This window comes from Talpa europaea, assembly GCF_964194135.1.
Source record: "Talpa europaea genome assembly, chromosome: 1".
Lineage (NCBI taxonomy): Eukaryota > Metazoa > Chordata > Mammalia > Eulipotyphla > Talpidae > Talpa > Talpa europaea.
In genome coordinates, this window is record NC_140073.1 from 72,760,537 (window position 1) to 72,779,223 (window position 18,687).

Here is an 18,687-nt window from a genome sequence, read left to right on the forward strand (position 1 = left end):
TATCTATCTATCTATCTATCTATCTATCTATCTATCTATCTATCTATCTATCTATCTATCTCTCTGTCTTTCTATCCATCTATAAATATATCTATAGATTAATGTTTCCTCATTTGTAAAAGCAAGGGCACATAAAACATTTAAGAAATTAATATGTTTAAAACTCTTGGCATAGTGCCTGGCACATAGTTAGTGCCCAATAAATATTACTTATAATTGTTATTCCTAAAGATATCAAACTTTATTGGCTTTCTGTTATGAATCAGCTACAAAGAACTTCAGGCATTGGATTACCATAGCTCTCTCTTGACAGTTGATTCCTCCCTCCATATTGTATTATTTTCATTAGCAAATAATAGCTCATGTCTCTTCCATCTTGAACCTCATCTCCTTGATCCCTCAGCAGCGTTTAGCTGCCACGCCATCTCTCTGCCGCTTTCCTTCTCCAGGTTTTCAATACTTGTCTACACATATTGCTTCTATTTCCTCTCTCATATCTTGACTCCACTGAGACCAATTTCTCCCACTGCTCAGCTGAAAAGGATCTTGTTAAGTATTATTCAGGCTAGACCAATGACTGTAACAAATAACCTTCCTGATCTCAGTGGCATAACACAATTCAGAATATTCCAGACTGAGCTGGCATGGGCAAGAAGGCAGAGGGGGCTCTACTCCATGCAGTGACCCAGAGACTCAGGCTCTATTCACAGTGGTTCTACACCCCCCCTGGGACCTCAGAACCCTTTCTGTCTACCTGCCAGATAAAGGAAAAATAGTTTGGCAAGATTATGTGGAAGATTTTAGGGTCAAGGTCTGAAAATGGCTTACATTACTTCTGCTCATGTTCTGTTGGCCATATTTCAGCTCCATGTCCTCACCATTCTGGAGGGAGCTTGGGAAAGAAGCCTTGGCTCTGCCCAAGAGGAAAAGGAAGGGGGTTTGTGAGCACTACCATAACCGTAGTCCCCAGTGACTTCTCTGTTGCCCTACCCACTGGATACCATTTTGTCCTCATCTCACTACTTTACCTCTTAACAGCTTTCTAAATAACTCATCATGTCTTCCTTCTTCTAAGCCATCCTCCTAGTTTCTTCCTTATCCTGGCTGATTCTTCTCAGTCTCTTTTGAGATTTCCTTGTCTCTACCTAATTTCTAAGTGACTAGGATAGAGTGGTTCTCCCTCTGCCCATTTGCCATTCCCAGGGTTGCAAATACCCTCTGTAACCTGAGGACTCTCTGGGGTATACCTCTGGTTTTGATCTCGCCTCTGAGTACCAACTTGCATTATTGACCACATGATGTCTTCATTCAGATATTTCACTGGAATCTCAAATAACATTTACTAAGCTGAGCTCTCAACTCCTTCCACCTCCCATCTCCTGCAACAGGCTGTTCTTCCCCTCATACCCTTCTCATGATCATTCACCCAGTTGCTGAAGTGCTACCTTAGGAATCAACTTTGATTTCTCCCTCCTTCTCTCTTAAATTCCATCTTGAATCTGTCATCAAGACCCATAGTTTCATGTTAAAAATACAACTGGAATTTCACCACTGTTTTTTATAATATGCCAAAATATAACCCTTACCTCTTTCTTAGATTAAATAATAGGCTCCAAACTGATTTTCTTATTTCTGTTCTCTCCCCCACATCCATTCACCGCATCACAGTGAGGGGGATCTTTGCAAAGCGTAGATGGCATCGTGTCACTCTATTTAAATTCCTTCAGGGGCACTCGGTTGCACTCAGGATAAAATCCACAACTTTCAACAAGACTAGCAAGACCTGGGCCTCCCTGGTGGTGCAGCGGTTGAGCGCTGGGTTGCGAAGCTGCCCACAGCCTCTGCAGCGCTGGTTCGATCCCCGGCTGCTCCCCGGCCACCGGAGGAGGGTCCCGCATGGCGCGCAGACCTCTCCTGCCGCCCGCTGCTCCCCTCAGCAGTGTACTTAGGTCCGTCTGTCTGCTCTGCTCCCTGCTCGCTGCTCTGGCTCTGGTGGATTCTCTCCCCGTCCTGCACTTCTGACTGTACTCAGTGCTTGTATAAATAAATAAATAAATCTTTAAAAAAAAAAAAAAAAAGAAAAGTTTAAAAAAAAAAAAAGACTAGCAAGGCCTTGTGTGATGTGGCCTCTGCCTACTTCTCTGATCTCATCTCAGGTCTGCCCTCCCCCTGCAAACAAACAGCCATGCCTATTTAGATGCAAATCCAAGTGAGCCAGTAGTAAGAGTGGAAAAAGTCAAGGAAGCCTTGCAGGACAGCTAGAATGGAAGGGACCAGGCCTGTGTTGTTCTCCACTATACACACAACAGTTGGCACAGTGCCTGACATACAATAGAGGTCAATAAATATTTGTGGAACAAATGAATGATAACGCATGAATGATTAAATGGCATGATTCCTGCTCTACGGGTAGAGGAGGTCAGCAAATTGACAAATACTTGGTTTATATGACACTGACAGATAGTCAAGGTACTCTAAGGCTACATGGACTGGAAATGTCAACTCTGCTTGGGGCAGTGTCAGGGAAAACTTTGAACAAGAAGGTGACACTAAGCAGGGAGTTGAAGGCTAATTAAAGATAAGTCCAGAGAGATGAGCAGAGACAGGCATCTCATACTAAAGACACTGGTAAATGAATACTGGGGGTCATTGCTGTTGGGGGCCATTAGAACAATAGACAAGACAGTGTGTGATCGAGTGTCAAACCATATGTCACAGACCACAAGGGCTTTGTAAGATGAGAAGTTGGGGATGCCTGGCACATGGTAAGCTTTCAGTGGGTATTGGTGGAAGGAATGCAGGCTGGATTACTAAGGGCAGTAATGGGTTGATTTGAGTCATTACTGCGCCTTGAAATGGAAAACCATTGTCTAAATGGAAGATGATATGCTAATAAAAGTCATAATTAATATTAATGAGAAGACAGTAACTGATGATCCCTCAGGGGAAGCAGAAGCCAGGTGGATGAGAAGGTGTATTGAACACTCCAGTAGGCCATTTTGTCTGGCTCTGCCACCCTGGGCGGGAGGGAGGGAGAGCAGGGAAAGGACTTCATGACTCAGGTAGTCTCTGGCAGGAGGCTGCCTTCCTGCTGCCTGGTCCAGCTACTGATGCCCCACCCCTGGGGGAGGGCTGGCCTTGGGAGGGAACCATCCTCCCCAAGAGACTGTAGGATCTTGATCTCCAGGAAAGGTCTGCCTGAGGTTTGTGAGGGTGAAAGCTGGGTCTCAAGCATGAGCCTAGGTCTCAAGTATCTTGCCTTCCTTGCTTCTTTCCTTCCCCAGGTCCTGTGTGGACAAAAACACTGCAGGGTTAGGAAATTCAAACTGAGTAAATGCTGGTCTTGAAAATGTTTATCTAGGTGGACGGGTGACTCTTAAGCCTCAGCACAGTCTGTCTCGAGGGCAGGAAGCCAGAGCGGGGCCATTAGAGGGGAAGGGAAGGCACAGGGCAGAGTCCCTTCTCTGCTTTTGGAGAAGGATAATGTGTGTGGGTAATCTGTGGGCCCTCTCTCTTTTTTCAAATCATAAATCTACCTCCATCACCCTGCTTACTGTCCATATACCTCGTCATGGTTATCTTAAGAATGATGGTGGAGGGCCTCCCTAGTGGCACAGCGGGTTGAGCGCCTCGCTGTGGAGCTCTCCGCAGCCTCTGCAGCATGGGTTCGATTCCCGGCTGGTCAGGAGAGGCGCCTCACACAGCACAGCAGACCTCTCCTGCCTTGCCTGCTGTTCCCCTCAGCAGTGTCTTCAGTCTGTCTGCCTGTCCTGCTCCCCACTCTGTCTCTGTCTCTGTTGAATTCTCTCACCCTCGTGCACCTCTGGTCTGTGCCCCAGTTCTTGTATAAATAAATAAATCTTAAAAAAAAAAAATGATGGTGGAGGTAGAAAAAAAATCAATAGTCAGTGATAATAGCACCCTTTACTGACCCAAGCTATTGTTATAAGGCCTTTCTGTTAGTTGTTTAACCTCTCAAAAACTGAGAGGTTACTTTTGTCGTTCCCATTCTACACATACAAAGACTGAGACTCAGGGAAGTGAAGTCGTTTCTCCAAGGCCACGCAGGAAGTTGTGGAGGCAGGATTTGAAGCAGATTGTGCCACTCCTGGAATTACTGTGGTGCACCAGTTTTCAGGGTGGACCTCAGGAAGGGAAGGGAGGGTTCCTGGGCCACAGTAAACTAGAGAAGAACTTGACCAAGAGCTAGCTGACAAAGTCACTGCCGGGTTCTCAGAGACTCTGGTCCGGGTGTGAGGAGCATTCTAGCTGTGTCGTAAGGGTAGAGCACATTGGGCAAGCACCTTTCAATGCTTTTGTTTTTCTATCTGTATGATAGGAGAATAATCACTAATCTACAAGGCCATCGGAAGTAATGAAGAAGCACTACAAAGTGCCCAGTGCATCATAGTGGGTGCCCAGTAAATGCGTTCCTTTCCCCACCTCCTTTGCTGGGTAAAGTTTGCTTCGGGTTACTTTCAGTGGCCAGTGCACCAGATCTTCTGCAATGCTCTGGGGGATACACTGGTGAAGGAAGAGATTGGAGCAATGTAAGCTGGGGTGAGGAGGGGAAATGACACAGAGCGATCACAGAACACAAACTAACACTCCAGAACACAGTAACTGATACAGGAAAGTTCTCTGCAAAGCAATAACCTCTGAGGGCGCATGGTTGTTCTGGAGATGCTGATGCCCCACCAGTGACATCAGCTTGGACTCTCCCCCAGCCCAAACCTGGTGCATGTCCCATGTCAGCAGGGACAGAGCAGGAGCCCGTCTCTCAGAGTGTGGGAGAAGGAAATGACCTGCCCGCAGTCCCACAGCTGCTCAGGGCGAGAGCAGGATCAGAAGACCGGACTTTAGATTTCTGTATCGGATCTTCCCAACACATAGGCGCGTAGAAGACAGAGACTTCCTTATATCAAGAGTTATTGTTTATTCAAAACTTTGGCTTGGAATGGCTTTGCATTACTATTCTTTACTAACTAAACCTGCTTTAGTAGCAGGTAACTGGGGATGTCCACCTGTTGGGTGACCTGCCTTGTAGAGGTTGGCTGGAAGCCAGAGCTGAGAGCCCCAGATTACCACTGAGTGCTGGGTGTCAAGGATCTCCATTTCTAAATAAACTTTATTTTTTTAAAGGGGGGGGAATAGGAGTCAGAAATTCTTTTTTTTTTTTAAGATTTATTTATTTATCTATACAAGCACTGGGTACAGTCAGAAGCGCGGGAGGGTGAGAGAATTCACCAGAGCCAGAGCGGGGAGCAGAGCAGGCAGAAGGAAATAAACTGCTGAGGGGAGCAGCGGGCGGCAGGCGAGGTCTGCGCCCCATGTGGGACCCTCCTCCGGTAGCCAGGGAGCAGCCGGGGATCAGCCTGGGATCAGCCGGGGAATCGAACCAGCGCTGCAGTTGCTGCGGGCAGTTTCGCAACCCAGCGCTCAATCGCTGCGCCACTGGGGAGGCCCCTAAATAAACTTTAAACAGAGGACACGACTAAGCCCTGTTCTGGGTGGAAGAGAGCTGCCGAGGCTAATGGACTCTTGTACTTAAAGGCTTTGGACTTTTCAGAGTCAAAAAGTTGGCAAATCGGTCTTCTGAGGCTTACTTAACTTTTTGGAGACGTGTGAAAGGAAGTGAGGTTTATTTGGAATTCCAATATTCCAATTCCAGCAGGGAGATTTAGTTCATTCTGAAGAAGTAACCCAGGGCTTTCACCAGGGCGTTGTGCTGCGGAGCATCCTGGGACTGCACTTCTCCTTGACTTGTGGGCTTGAACTCTTGTCCTGCGTGCAGGTGGGGGCATGGATTGGCCCCGAAGGCCTCCCCGCGCCGCGGGGGCCATGCGGAGGTCTGCGCGCGGGCAGCGAGGGGCGCGTGGGCGTCTGCGCGTGGCGGGGGGAGGGCGCGTGAGCGTGGCCGCCGCGGGTGTGCCCGAGGAGCTCGCGCTTGGGGCTGAGCCCGCTGCGCCCACTTGTGGCTCCCGGAGCCGCCGGGAGAAAGCGCGCTCAGACCGCCTCTGCCTAGGACACCGCCCGGGAGGAGGAGGACCTACGGCTGAGGACACGAGGGCGCAGTCTGCCTCGCCGCCTCCGCCGCTCAGCCCCGGCTCCTTACGTCAGGGTGCCGGGTCCCCCCTCCGCGCGGGAGCCTGCCGGCAGCGGGAGCGCAGAGCACAGCGCGCCTCGGAGCCCGCGCGCCCACCTTGCGCGCTCAGCCCCGCAGAGCCCGCCCGGAGGCAGAGCTGCCGAGACCGCACCGGACGCCGCACCCGCACCCAGCGCTCCCCGGCGACCGCTCCCCGGACCCCAGGGGCCCCGGGCTGGGTCTGCGAGCTCCCCCGCCACGCGCGCCGGGCTGCGCGGTGCCCCGGAGCGGCTCCCGGGTCGTGGGCGCCGGCGCCTGGGCCCGGGCACCTCTCGGTGAAGTAGCTGAGCGCCCAGAGCAGGGGGTCGCCACGTCGGGGGCGCGACTCGGACCCGTGGAGCCGGCCCCCGAGTGCGGGGAGCGGGCCCGCCCGCGCCGCCCCACCATTACCTCCCCGGGAGGCAAGGAGGAGCTGGTGGCGGTCGCGTCCCGGCTGTGGCAGCGGCGGCGCCGCGCTTGCCTGGCGGCCGTCGGCGTGCTCCTGGCCATGGCGCTGGGACTGCTCATCGCCCTGCCGCTGCTGCTGCAGGCGGCGCCCCCCGGCGCCGCGCACTACGAGATGATGGGCACCTGCCGCATGATCTGCGACCCGTACAGCGCCGCGCCCGGCGGGGGTCCCGCGGGGGCCAAGGCGCCGCCGCCGGGACCCAGCACCGCCGCCCTGGAAGTCATGCAGGACCTAAGCGCCCACCCTCCGCCCCCGTTCATCCAGGGACCCAAGGGCGACCCGGGGCGACCAGGCAAGCCCGGGCCGCGGGGGCCACCTGGAGAACCGGGCCCGCCTGGACCCAGGGGTCCCCCGGGGGAGAAGGGCGACTCGGGGCGACCCGGGCTGCCGGGGCTGCAGCTGACAGCGGGCACGGCCGGCGGTGTCGGGGTGGCGGGCGGCGGCACCGGGGGCGGCGGCGACGCTGAGGGCGAAGTGACCGGCGCGCTGAGCGCCGCCTTCAGTGGTCCCAAGATTGCCTTCTACGTGGGTCTGAAGAGCCCCCACGAAGGCTACGAGGTGCTCAAGTTCGACGACGTGGTCACCAATCTCGGCAATCATTACGACCCCACTACCGGCAAGTTCAGTTGCCAGGTGCGCGGCATCTACTTCTTCACCTACCACATCCTTATGCGCGGGGGCGACGGCACCAGCATGTGGGCGGATCTCTGCAAGAACGGGCAGGTCAGTGACTCCCCTCACCCCATCCTAGCTGGCCCCGGCACAGTCCCGTAGACCCCTGTCCCCACCCCAGCCTCAGCCGCCTGGGAAACCAGGCTCCTTTTTTCCCACTCCTGGGTACCAGAGCAAGCCCTGGGCGGGAGCGCGCCCCAGTATCCAACTTCCCAGTGCTTTCCGGCAGCCTTTATTCGCACGTTGCACTAGAGGTTGGGCCCCCAGCGCCCAGAAACCCGGTTCTCCAAACAGCATTGTTGGGATACTTGCATACCTGCCTGTAGCCCCATGAGTTCCTCGGAAACCTCCTTCTTGTTAGTTCTCTTGGTGCGCCCGGCTTAACCCCCTGCCTCCAGTCTCCTTTCCTCTTTGCCATGGCCCTGGTTGCCGCCTTCCTACATTTGCCCTTGGAGTGGAAGGGTCGGGAAGGAGTTGCTAAGTTGGACAGAGTTCGGGGAGCATAGGCGGGAGCATGCGCCCCCAGCAGACTGCAGCAGGCCGGCCAGGGCGCGCGCCAGGTGAGGGTTGGGTGAGGGCCCAGGTGGAGGTGCCCCAGCCCACTGGCTCTCGCCGCTCGCCCCCAGGTCCGGGCCAGCGCCATCGCGCAGGACGCAGACCAGAACTACGACTACGCCAGCAACAGCGTGGTGCTGCACCTCGATTCTGGGGACGAGGTTTATGTGAAACTGGACGGCGGGAAGGCGCACGGAGGCAATAACAACAAGTACAGCACGTTCTCCGGCTTTCTTCTGTACCCGGATTAGGGACTTGGGGAACAGGAGGTGGGGCGGCTTCAGACTGCCCTATGCCCACCGGGGAGCGCTGCTCCTCGGCGAGGACCACTCTCACTTCTTGACACTTCTGACATCTCCGTTGGAAAAGACACATCCCTGCTGTTCTCCTTGCCCCAGTCCCAACCTCACCACGTTCAGGCTGTGCTCCTGGTCCCTGTCCCCAACCCGGGGAGGGAGCGGGGTATGGCCCAGTGGGAACTGAGAGTCAGTCTGAACCCTGGACCTTGCGGCAGTGGCCCGGCACAGACTTTGGAAACCTGTGCTGAACGCCACCTGATTGGACTGAACAGGTGGGGAAGCCTGCCTTCTTCCAGCCCCTCCTCGTCCAAGTGCCCTGAGCCTAGGGCTCTAGCCCTGGTTAGCCAGGTAGGCCAAAGTGAGCGGGAGCTCCCTAGGGTGTCCTTCTTTGTGACCCAAAATACTTGTGAAATTTCCCCATTCATCAGCCAAAACACCATCCGCTGCAGAGCGCCAACAAATGGAGGCTTCACATCCCCACATTGCACTCCCAACTCGGCCACACCGCAATGCATTAAATTATGTTTTTAGATTAATGACTGATGTCTCTGTCAGTGTGGCCGCTGGACCTGGCCTCCAGATGTCCACCTTGGTGTAAAGACCTTAGCCAGGCTCTCAATAGCCCCATCTATGCCCTGCTTGCCAGCCACTGCCTGAACCTGCCCCTGAGATGGTTGAAAAGATGGAGAGTAACAGCAGCTCCCCATTTGAGGGGGTCTCCGTGGGGTGCAGTCCAGAATTGGAGGCACCAAGCAGGATGTCCGGGGCAGAGTTAGAGGCTTAAGGGAGAGGACTGGTTGAATCTACCTCCCAGTCTTGTGGCAGGAGGCTAAAGGCGTTGCCTTTTGAGGGGAGGAGGGAAGGAGGAGGCATTTCTGCAGGATGGGAGGTGTGAATCAGGCATTGTGATTTCCTGAGACATTGCTAGCAAGTGATCCCTGAGATATTTGCCCCTAAACGCAGAACAGAAATCCCCTGCAGAAACACACCCCCTCAGGCACATACGCAGCCCTTGTCTCTGTGGTTACACCACATCTCTCTAAAAGCTGGTAAACTGAGGTAATTCTGTGGCTGGTCCAGCTCCCTAAATCCACCCAGAACACTGTGGCATTGAGAAAGACTCCCTTCAGTGGGGGCAGGACAGACCACTTTTCTGGGGTCTTTTCTTCCTGTTTGCACAGTGGTGTGAGGTACCTGCTCTGAACCCCAACCTGTTAATTTGGTCTTCTTTCTTTACTTTCCACTGGCAATCCACAAACAGCTTAAGAAAACACCCAGCTTCAATTTTTTCTTACTTTTTTGTTTTATTTTTAGATCACTAATTTCCAATAAACATTAAGTTATTTACAAAATAACCAGTTAGCGACCCAGTAGTACTTACTGAGCTCTTTTTGATCAGTTTGAGGAGAAATGTGGGTCCACCCCACAGGTTTATTTGTGTAAAACTGGAGACCTGCACACACACACACCATGTGGACACAATGTTGTGGTTGTCATCACTAATCCATGTTAAATACCGGCACACGCGCGCACACGCGTATTCATAGGTCTGTGTCAGGTGCTGTGTGACAGTGTTCAAGGCTGGATGTCTGCTCCCAAATTGCATTGTGCTCAACTTTAGTTCCTGGAGGATTCTGAAAGCTGTGATTCCCATTTAAAAGACAATTACACCCCCTGCCTGGAGTCCTGTTGCTGTAGCTCTTCCTCTTTATGCTCTTATTTTGTTTGAAAAAGGGTTTATTGTCATTCACTTGAGTATTAGCAATGATTGCGTCTGCTTTCAGTCCAGGGACAAAGTGCTCAGAGAAAGCTAGGGGGAAAACAAATATGTATACAAATCACCATCCCCCACTTCTGGACCCAAATGGAACCTCAATTCCTCAATTCCTCACACCACCCCCCATTCCTGACAATTGTGGAACCCAAACCCAGTTAAGCCCAGGAACTGCAGTGGGCAAAGTTAGGCCCCATCTACTGTTACGTACGTATCAATTTCTGAAGCCTTGCCGATTGTATCATCCAGAAATGCGATTAAAACCAAATGTCTAAGACCCAAATGAAGTCTAATTGCTATGGATCTGCAATACCCAGTGGGCCCCTAATCCTTTTTGACTTATTCCTCCCCTTCCTCCGATGAGATGGAGCTTAGACACAAAGCCCTCGGTTTAAATTTCAAAAATTAAAATTGACATGCAGCGGTGGCTTTCCTGGGAGCGGGAGGAATTTCTAAGGAGATGCCCAAGCCCAGCTTTATCCTCTGCATTAAGAAGCAATTTGTACTTCTAACAAACCCCCCACCACTCCCCTCAGGCAGAAGGGCAGTCAGACTGCCTTGCCTGAGTCTGGTTGTTCACAACACTTAGAAAAATTTGAATCTGAGATTCCTCCATCTGTATTCCCCCTGCAACTGGGCTTCTTGCAATTCTAATGCCCAGGCTGCTGGGAGGTGCTGCCAGTGGTGTCAGCTGCTTAAGAGGATGACAGATTGATGAGGTGGCGGGGCGGGAGGCATGGCCAGCTCAGGAACAGCCTCCCCGCATCTGCACCCTCGCCCATCTACGCAGCCCCGCGTGGCCCGCTGGGGGCCGTGATGACATGTTATCTCTAGAAGACTCCATAACTAGGAGCAGGCTGAAGTGGGGGTGGAGACCAGGCTTCCTACCACTGCCATGGTGTGCCATCAGTCTTGGGGTGCATGTGCTGTACAAGAAACTTTTGGTCCCAGACACTTATCTTTCCATTCTCTCATTCAGATGGGAATTATTATCAATCATATTTATAAAGTATTGTTTTGATTTCCTAATTGCTTTTGGGTCTATTTTCTAATTGTGTTCTTACATTGAGATTATCATACTGGCTTCTTCCAGATTGTTCTGTTCATCTAGAGGTGGGGAAATCAGATCTTAGATAAGTCCAGCATCTTGTCCAAGTGCGCAAAGCTTGTGAGAAACTGAGCTGGGACTCGGACACAGACCTCTGGGCCATGTCCCTGCCTGACCACACAGGTGGGCACATCTAACTCTTAGAATTCCCAGACCTTTGAGAGGAGACCTAATGGGTGCAACAGACTTCCCACCCCTTCCTCTGATGTAGGAGCCTCAGCACCCTCCCAAGGGCCATACCACCAGAAAGTACCCAGACAGAGGCTCCCACTCGTGAGGAATTTGGCTGAACATTCTGGTCTTGGGGGCACTGGTGATGACTCTTAGGTCTCAAACTCCAGATGTTCCATTTGGACCCGCCTCTGGCCAGCAACAACCATCCCTCAGCCCCACTTTCTCCCTAGTACTCACTGACCACCTTCTCCTGTAACCACTCACCTTCTCCCACATCGTGGTGGAGACGGTGACATCTTGCAGATGCAGAGGGTTTAGCTGAAGTGACCATGGCTATCTCTGATTGGCCAGAGTCCCCATCTATGTGAACAATTATTTTCAGGACTGCCAGAGTGCGTGAGATACATACCTAGCCCTAGAAATTTGGATCAAAGTTATGCCTTCTGCTACATTTTCCTCCTCTCTGGGTGGGCAGATGGCTTTTGCAGGCACCCAAGGCAAACATCCAGGTCCCCCTCTGCACTGAGCTATGATGACACCATGCAGGGGCTGCACGGAGGAGATGGGGGCTCCCCATTTCCCTGATTTTGCAGTCCAACTGGGCAAACGCTTTTTGAGCACACACACCCGGTCTAGGTATGTGACGTATCAGTAATTGTCGTATACTACTGTCAACCCTTTAAAATGTTTCCGTTGTCTTGGATTTATATTCATCAAATGAGCCACACATATTCCAACTGGCTAACCAAGTTTGGAAACGCCTCGCTTCTCACCGGAACAAAGGAAGCAGGCTTAATCCTTGTGTTTCTCTTTAACTTGTCATTTCCCAGAAGCTGAGACCAGCAACTATGTTCTTTTGACAGACATAGGTAAGCCTGTGCACTTTAATTCTTTGAGTGCACAGTTTCAATCATAATTTCAGTATTAGTAATGCTTGCTCTTCTCTTTTTTAGATTAGAAAATAAACAAAAATTAAAACGTCAATATTTCTTTTTTATACCTCGTTGTTGAAGCTTGATATTGGCATTGGAAACAATCCATAAAATCAGGAAGGTGGCGCAGCGGTTGAGCGGTTGAGCACTGGGCTGCGAACCTCCACAGCACTGGTTCGATCCCTGGCCACTGGCGAGGGTCCCGCATGGAGCGATAGACCTCTCCTGCCACCCGCTGCTCCCCTCAGCAGTGTATTTCATTAGTCTGCCTGTTCTGTTCTCCGCTCTGGCCCTGGTGAATTCTCTCACCCTCCCGCACCCTTGACTGTACCCAGTGCTTGTATAAATAAATAAATAAATCTTTAAAAAAAAAATCAAGAAGGGTTGGCATAGGGGGACAGGGTATCCCTCAGGCTCGTCTGAAAACTGGGGAAGATGAAGAAGCTGGAGGTGAAAATGAGGAACTTTGTATGCATTTTGGCTTCCTGTTACTGCCATATGTCAATTCCCTTCCATTAAAAGGAACTGTCCCCAAAGAAGCTTGGATCATAGCCGTAATTGTGGTAAATAATATGAGCAGTAGTTTTAAAACTAATTTTTCATAAAAATTTCAAAAATACTTACAAGTAGCTAGAATACTGCCCTGAGCCTCCATGTGCCTGCCATCTAGCTTTGACACTCACCAAAGTGGCCAGTCAGGTAGGCCTGCAATTTTCATCTATTAAGACCTTCTGATGTGCCGGGAATTGGTGCTGGGACAGTTGTTTTCTTACGCCACTCCACTGGGTGAAGTAAGCATTGCTTAGCCCCACTTTACAGATGAGGAAGCTGAGGTTCAGTGAGGTGGAATGACTTACATAAGATGAGGGCAGATGGAGTCAAGATCCATCTGATCCCAGATGCCGGCTCTTTGGAGAAAATGTGTGGGGCAGGGAGATGAGGCCTTAAAAAGTTAAAGCACAGTGAGGGCGCATTGGTAAAACCAGCTCTCTGTCAAGCGCTCTGAGGTGAAGCCAGCATGAAAGACTTTGTGCAGCTCCCCTAAGGGTCTGTTATCTCTTACGTGTAATCAGTTTCTTTCCAGAACTTCTCACTCTCCCCACTCTCCGTTCCATATAACAGTCATACTGTTCTCTCTGCTTGAATCCTCTCCTCTGGGCTAGTTCCCACGTCTCTCTCAGGACCCAGTTGCCATTTGCTCCCAGTAGCCCCCAGCCTTCACTCATGAGTTTCTACTTCTGCCTGGCTCTGAAGGTCTCTAGAACGCTGACCTCCCCTACTGCATTGCCCCCGGCTGCAGTCATCACTATGGCATGGCTTGTCTGTCTTCCCCATGGCAGGTAGGCTTCCCATGGGCAGACCCAACATCGGTGTAAGTGACCTCTGAACCCCCACTCCCTCCCTCAGCACTTAGAATGGTGCCTGGTACACAGTAGGTGCCCAATAAACATTTGTGAAATGGATGGATGGAAACCTTACAGGCTCTCAAGGGAGTCATTCTTTGCAGTGGGATGAGATCTCCTCAGCAAGCCAAATACCATTCTTATGGATGGGTGTCCCCCCCGCCCCCCCCTCGTGTGTGTGTGTGTGTGTGTGTGTGTGTGTGTGTGTGTGTGTGTGTGTAAGGATTGGGTGAATGGGGAAGAGGTGTAAGGATTGGGTGAATGGGGAAGAGGGTGTGCGAAGGAGCGCTTGTCACAATCTTCAAGGCTCTTGTTCTAACTCTAGGAATCTGCAGAACCTTCCAGTTGACATGAACTTACGACCACTGCCACACAGAGGCTTCTGGTCTGTTTTAGGCTCCTTTCCCAGCCTCTCCTCAGCCTTTTGGGGCTGCTTGGGCAGTAGCCTCACTTCCAAGGGGTCCCTCAGTTGATCTTCTGTGTTCATAATTGTTTCATTTTTGCCAAATGAAAAACATCTTCTGAAAAGCTGTTGCTGTAATATGAACCTGCAAAAAATGTAAACACTGTAAAGACATATAAAACAGAAAGCAAAAATGCCCTCTTTCCTTATGCAGTGTTCTCCCCTGAGATAACTTCATTTAACAGCTTAGTTTGTATCCTTCCAGACTTTTCAAATGCACTTGTGTTCACAAAGAGTATAAAACTCTCTCTGCTCCTGATCTTGGCCTCACTCGAGAACAACTTTAAGGGGTCATTTGTGCAAAGGCCCTTAGCACCTTTGATGGAGGTATAGTATATGTATTGTGTTGTTGACAACACACTTAAAATGATTAAACAAATCTACCACTAGACCTGGAAGCTGTTTGGGACATTTCTGGGTAGCAGAGGAACAGCCTCTGCTAACAGATTGATCTTCCACTTAGATACAAGTTCTGCTCTCATGTTGCAAAATCCTGCTTTATTTTCAAATCAATATAAACAATGTCTTATTCAATTTGCAGACTATTCAAGTGCTTATCCCCCTTCTGTTCTCACTATCTACCTCTTGGTATGTTTTCTACTCTAACAACCTCTCCCTTGGGACTGAATAAATTGAAGAAAGAGATCTGCTTCAGACAGCCCAGCTTTGCTCCTGCTGGCACCGGAAAAGGGGGATTCTTGGCTGCTAGAGTGCGTGTGAAAAATTGGAGGGTGGGGAGCTCCGGCAGCCTTGTACTCCGGCATGCTGTTCTCCAACTAGATGAGCCTTGGCTGCTGCCAGTGTTGCTTCCAACTTTTCGAACTTTGTGAAAGCTGTAACCCATTTCAGGGAGGGTGAAGGTCCATAGAGGCAGGGCTGCTGGATCTCAGGATCCTGATGGTGCTGCAGGACTTCTTGGAGAGAGACCACTCTTGATTTTGACTCTTGGGTGAAGCCATGCATTTTTCTGGTGCCTGTCTGCTTGCCCACATGAGCTTTTGTGGAAAATCGTGAATGTGGCCTCTTCCTCTGGCTTTTGAAGGGCCACAGTTTTGTGAGTGCAAAGCTGGCAGGAATTGGGCTATTCAGCTGTGTACCCAGGTCCCCAGGACTAAGATTGGGAGAATGCCCCCCTTCTCTCTGTTCCTGCCTTATAGTTCCCTTGTCCAGAGCTGGGTGCTACTGCCTTTCCCCCTCATATGGCACCTGGGGGTGGGGTGAGGAGTTGGGGAAGGCGGTCCTTCTGCTCTGATGCCTGATGTCCGCAGGCCAGCTAAAAGACTGACGCAGGCCCGGGGATGCCAGGTCACATTGGGCATCTGACGTGTGCCCTGGAACCAGAGGGAGCAGTGGGCAGCAGCTGAGTGCACCAAAATAGCCCAGCCCTTTAAAAGCAACCAGGTCACGACGCAGAGTGGAGAGAGAAAACAAAGTGGTTTTTAACCATTTTTTGTTGTTGTTGTAGTGCTGTACCCTTTACCTGTGTTATCTTGCTGAATCTCAATGACGAAGGAAAGTGAGGCTCAGCAAATTAAATCATTCAAAAGTTATCAGAATAACTCTGTGAAAGGGTCAGGACTAAGGCACAGAGAAGGTTAGTAATTTGCCCAAGATCACACAGCAAGAATGAGCTCTGAGTTTGAAGCTCAGGTCTACCTGATTCAAAGGCCCTGACTCTTGTCATCCAATGCCCTGTCTCTTATATTGTTGGCTGGTTATCTGAGGCTGGCTTTCTTGTTGTCACAGACCCTCTCTAAGCTATGGTTCTTCTTCCACAAATGCCACCTATTCCTTGAGACTAATGGGAGGAGGGAATGAGCTAGTGGATGTAAACTATGTGAATGAGAAGTATAAGTTATTATTCAAACATTGACTTTGAAAAGTTGCTTTTCTACCAATACCTCCTCACTAAAATTCTAAGTTCCTGATAGTTGGTAGAGCTCAACTCTGCCCTTTGAATTTGAATTCAAACCACCTTTACCATACATGGTTCTATGATACTTTGGCAGATATTAAACTTCCTGATCCTCGTTTTCCCCATCTGTAGAAAGGGCCCGTGATCTCACCACATTGGCATTTGGATGGATTTAATGGGATGTCATCACAGGGTCTGAGGCATCACATAAGTGCTGGAGACCTAAGGATGGTAGAAGCCGTTGAAATAATTATCAGGGACCACTTTGTTCTCTCTTGAGACAGCACATTTTAGGAATCTGAACCAAGGCTGTCTGGAATGAGAAGGGGCAGGATTTCAGTTTCAACAGCTGGCATTTACGAACATGCCAATGCATTAGCAGTCAACAAAGACATATCCTAAATATGTCTACAAACCTTTCAGTAAACCTGGGAGGTAAAGATAATTGTACCCATTTTACAGATGAGGAGGCAGGAGGCCATTTTCAACAGTTTCATGTTAAAGCCAGAATGTAAGTCAGGTGCAAAACTATTATCTATTCAAGTTTTGGCCTCCCAGAGAGGACGAACTATGAGGTAAGCATTGCCCCTAGTCCCTATCCCTATCGGTGGGTATGTAGAAGGCAATCCTGTGTAGATCCTGGTGGGGCTCTCTTGTCATTCCCAGGCCAATAAATCCACACGTAATTGGTCCTGGAGCTGTGACTAAGTCTCTGGGCTCTGCTGCATGAATATGCAAACCCCCATTGACAGACCAGCAGGCACAGCCCAGCAGCTCAGGGACTCTCGCCATGCATAGTAAGAACTCTTGCTAATCTCCACTAAAGCTCCCAGGGCTGGGCAGAGTAGAAGAGCTCAGCTCCGCCCCTTTGAGGGGGTACATTGAGGGCATGCAATCCAGGCCTTGGACTCTTTCAAGGTCTGCTATACCTTGAAATATGGATCAATATAGACTACAGATTTTTGAAAGGTTGGCTTCTTCTTTCTTTCCCCAGCTCCAGGATGCACAGCTTGGGAGGCCCAGAGCCTGCTCAAGGGCAGAGTTGCCAGTGGAAAAAGTTCACTGGCCTTTGGACTTTGAAAACCAGCTTTGCCAAGGGCTCCATTAACAATCGACTGAATGTGTGACCACTGTGTGCCCAGCGTTGTGGAAAGAGACGTGATCTTCCACTCTGGCTGGTGCCTGGAATAACAATTATCAGTGATAATAGCAACAGTATTACATCTCAGTCTTGACTATCAACTTGGAGGCCTGAGTGATTTATGATATCTCAATTAAAACCCCCTGGAATATGGGTGTTATTCTTTCTATCTTATAGGTGAGGATGCTGAGATTTGAGAATTTAAATGACTACAGTTGAAAAGCACTGGAGCTCGAGTTTGAACCCTGGTCTCTCTGGCCACAAAGTCTTTCCTTTGCACAACAGAGATGCTGAGGAATGTGGCGAGGACATGCACATGGGGAGGGCTGCACAGCCGGCTGCTCTGGGCACAGGGCATCTCATTTGGAAACCAGTTTCCTGGAAAGGCTGGAGTGGTCAGGAGGGGCTCCTAGAGGTGTTGGTTTCTGAGTTTGGATTTGCCATATTTTATAGTTATTATCTTTTGGGGGCTTGCAATGAGGTTGAAAATGAGGTTGCCTCCTCATTTCCTCACATGCAGAAAATTTGCCAGTTATTTATCCATTCTCCCCAAATGTATTGAATGCCTATTTTTATCAAAGTTGAGCTCTGTGATGCATCCTGGGGTACAAAATGTCCTGAGATGCATCCCAGTCTACAGGAATGCTCAGTGGAGGAGAGTAGTCAGCCATGGCTCAGGCAGAGAATGTTGTTACCTGGAAAAGGGAAGAGACCGAACCAAGTTGGGAGTCACTGAGCTCAGGTTAGGAGAAACAAAGAGGGATGGAGGTTTCCAGCTCCTGGAAAGTCACTTCTAGGTTGGGGTCCTGGGAAAAAGTTGAGATGCCATTGTAGTGGTTGGGGGGACCAGCGTGACAAAGACTTAAAGCAGGAAACTTGCTTACATGTACACCAGGCCTCCCATAACCTCCGAGACATACTACAAACTAGAGTGAGCATCCATCCATCCATCCATCATCCGCCCACCCACCCATTCACCCAGCCACCATCCATCCATCCACCCATCCCTTTATCTAGCCATTATCCATCGTGCATACAGTGCATACCTATGCTCCAGACCCCGTGTAGGGCCTGGGATGTCAGACAATCTCTACCGAGAAAAAAATCCCAGTCCAGTGACAGATCTACCAGCAGCCTTCATCCACCCCTTCCTTACTTCCTCCCAATAGCTCCTTACTGAGAGAGATGGGGGCAGGGCCCTGAACTAGCCCTCCTATCAGTAAGCTGACCAGCAGGGAGCGTGACAGCCTCTGACAAGTCACTCCCAAGTGACTGGCATCAGAGAACAAGAAGTTCTCCACCAGTGGGCTGCAATTGTGAAGCCAAGCTCATGTCTCACTTATAAATACATGAGGCAACCAGGATCTAGCTCCCCGGAGGCTCACCTTCCTGCCTCCTGCACAAGATGTCTGGGCCTGGATGGTGTGTTTCTTGCATGGGGTTTGGCCATGCTATGTGCCATGAGTGGGGTTGGTCTAAGTCTTGCTTGGCCCCTAGCTGCCGCAGGTACCACCTCTCAGCTCCCTGTCTTTGCTAAGGGGCATGTGCACCCCCATTTCTGGAGGGATGCTTCACAGCTCCCACACTGTGGTCAGCACTCATGTTGGGAAGTCTGATTGCAGAGGGAGAAATTTACACCTGTATCTTACTGTCATTCT

The 18,687-nt window shown here is 50.6% G+C and overlaps 1 protein-coding gene across 1 annotated transcript; it reads left to right on the plus strand.

The window, feature by feature from the left end:
- Positions 1-6,504: 6,504 nt before the first annotated feature.
- On the plus strand, positions 6,505-8,071 carry C1QL2 (complement C1q like 2; the record flags this gene model as incomplete). Its single annotated transcript, XM_084243753.1, has 2 exons — positions 6,505-7,316; positions 7,892-8,071. The coding sequence occupies exons 1-2, from the start codon at positions 6,633-6,635 to the stop codon at positions 8,069-8,071; spliced, it is 864 nt and encodes a 287-aa protein (XP_084099879.1). The 5' UTR covers positions 6,505-6,632.
- Positions 8,072-18,687: the final 10,616 nt, after the last annotated feature.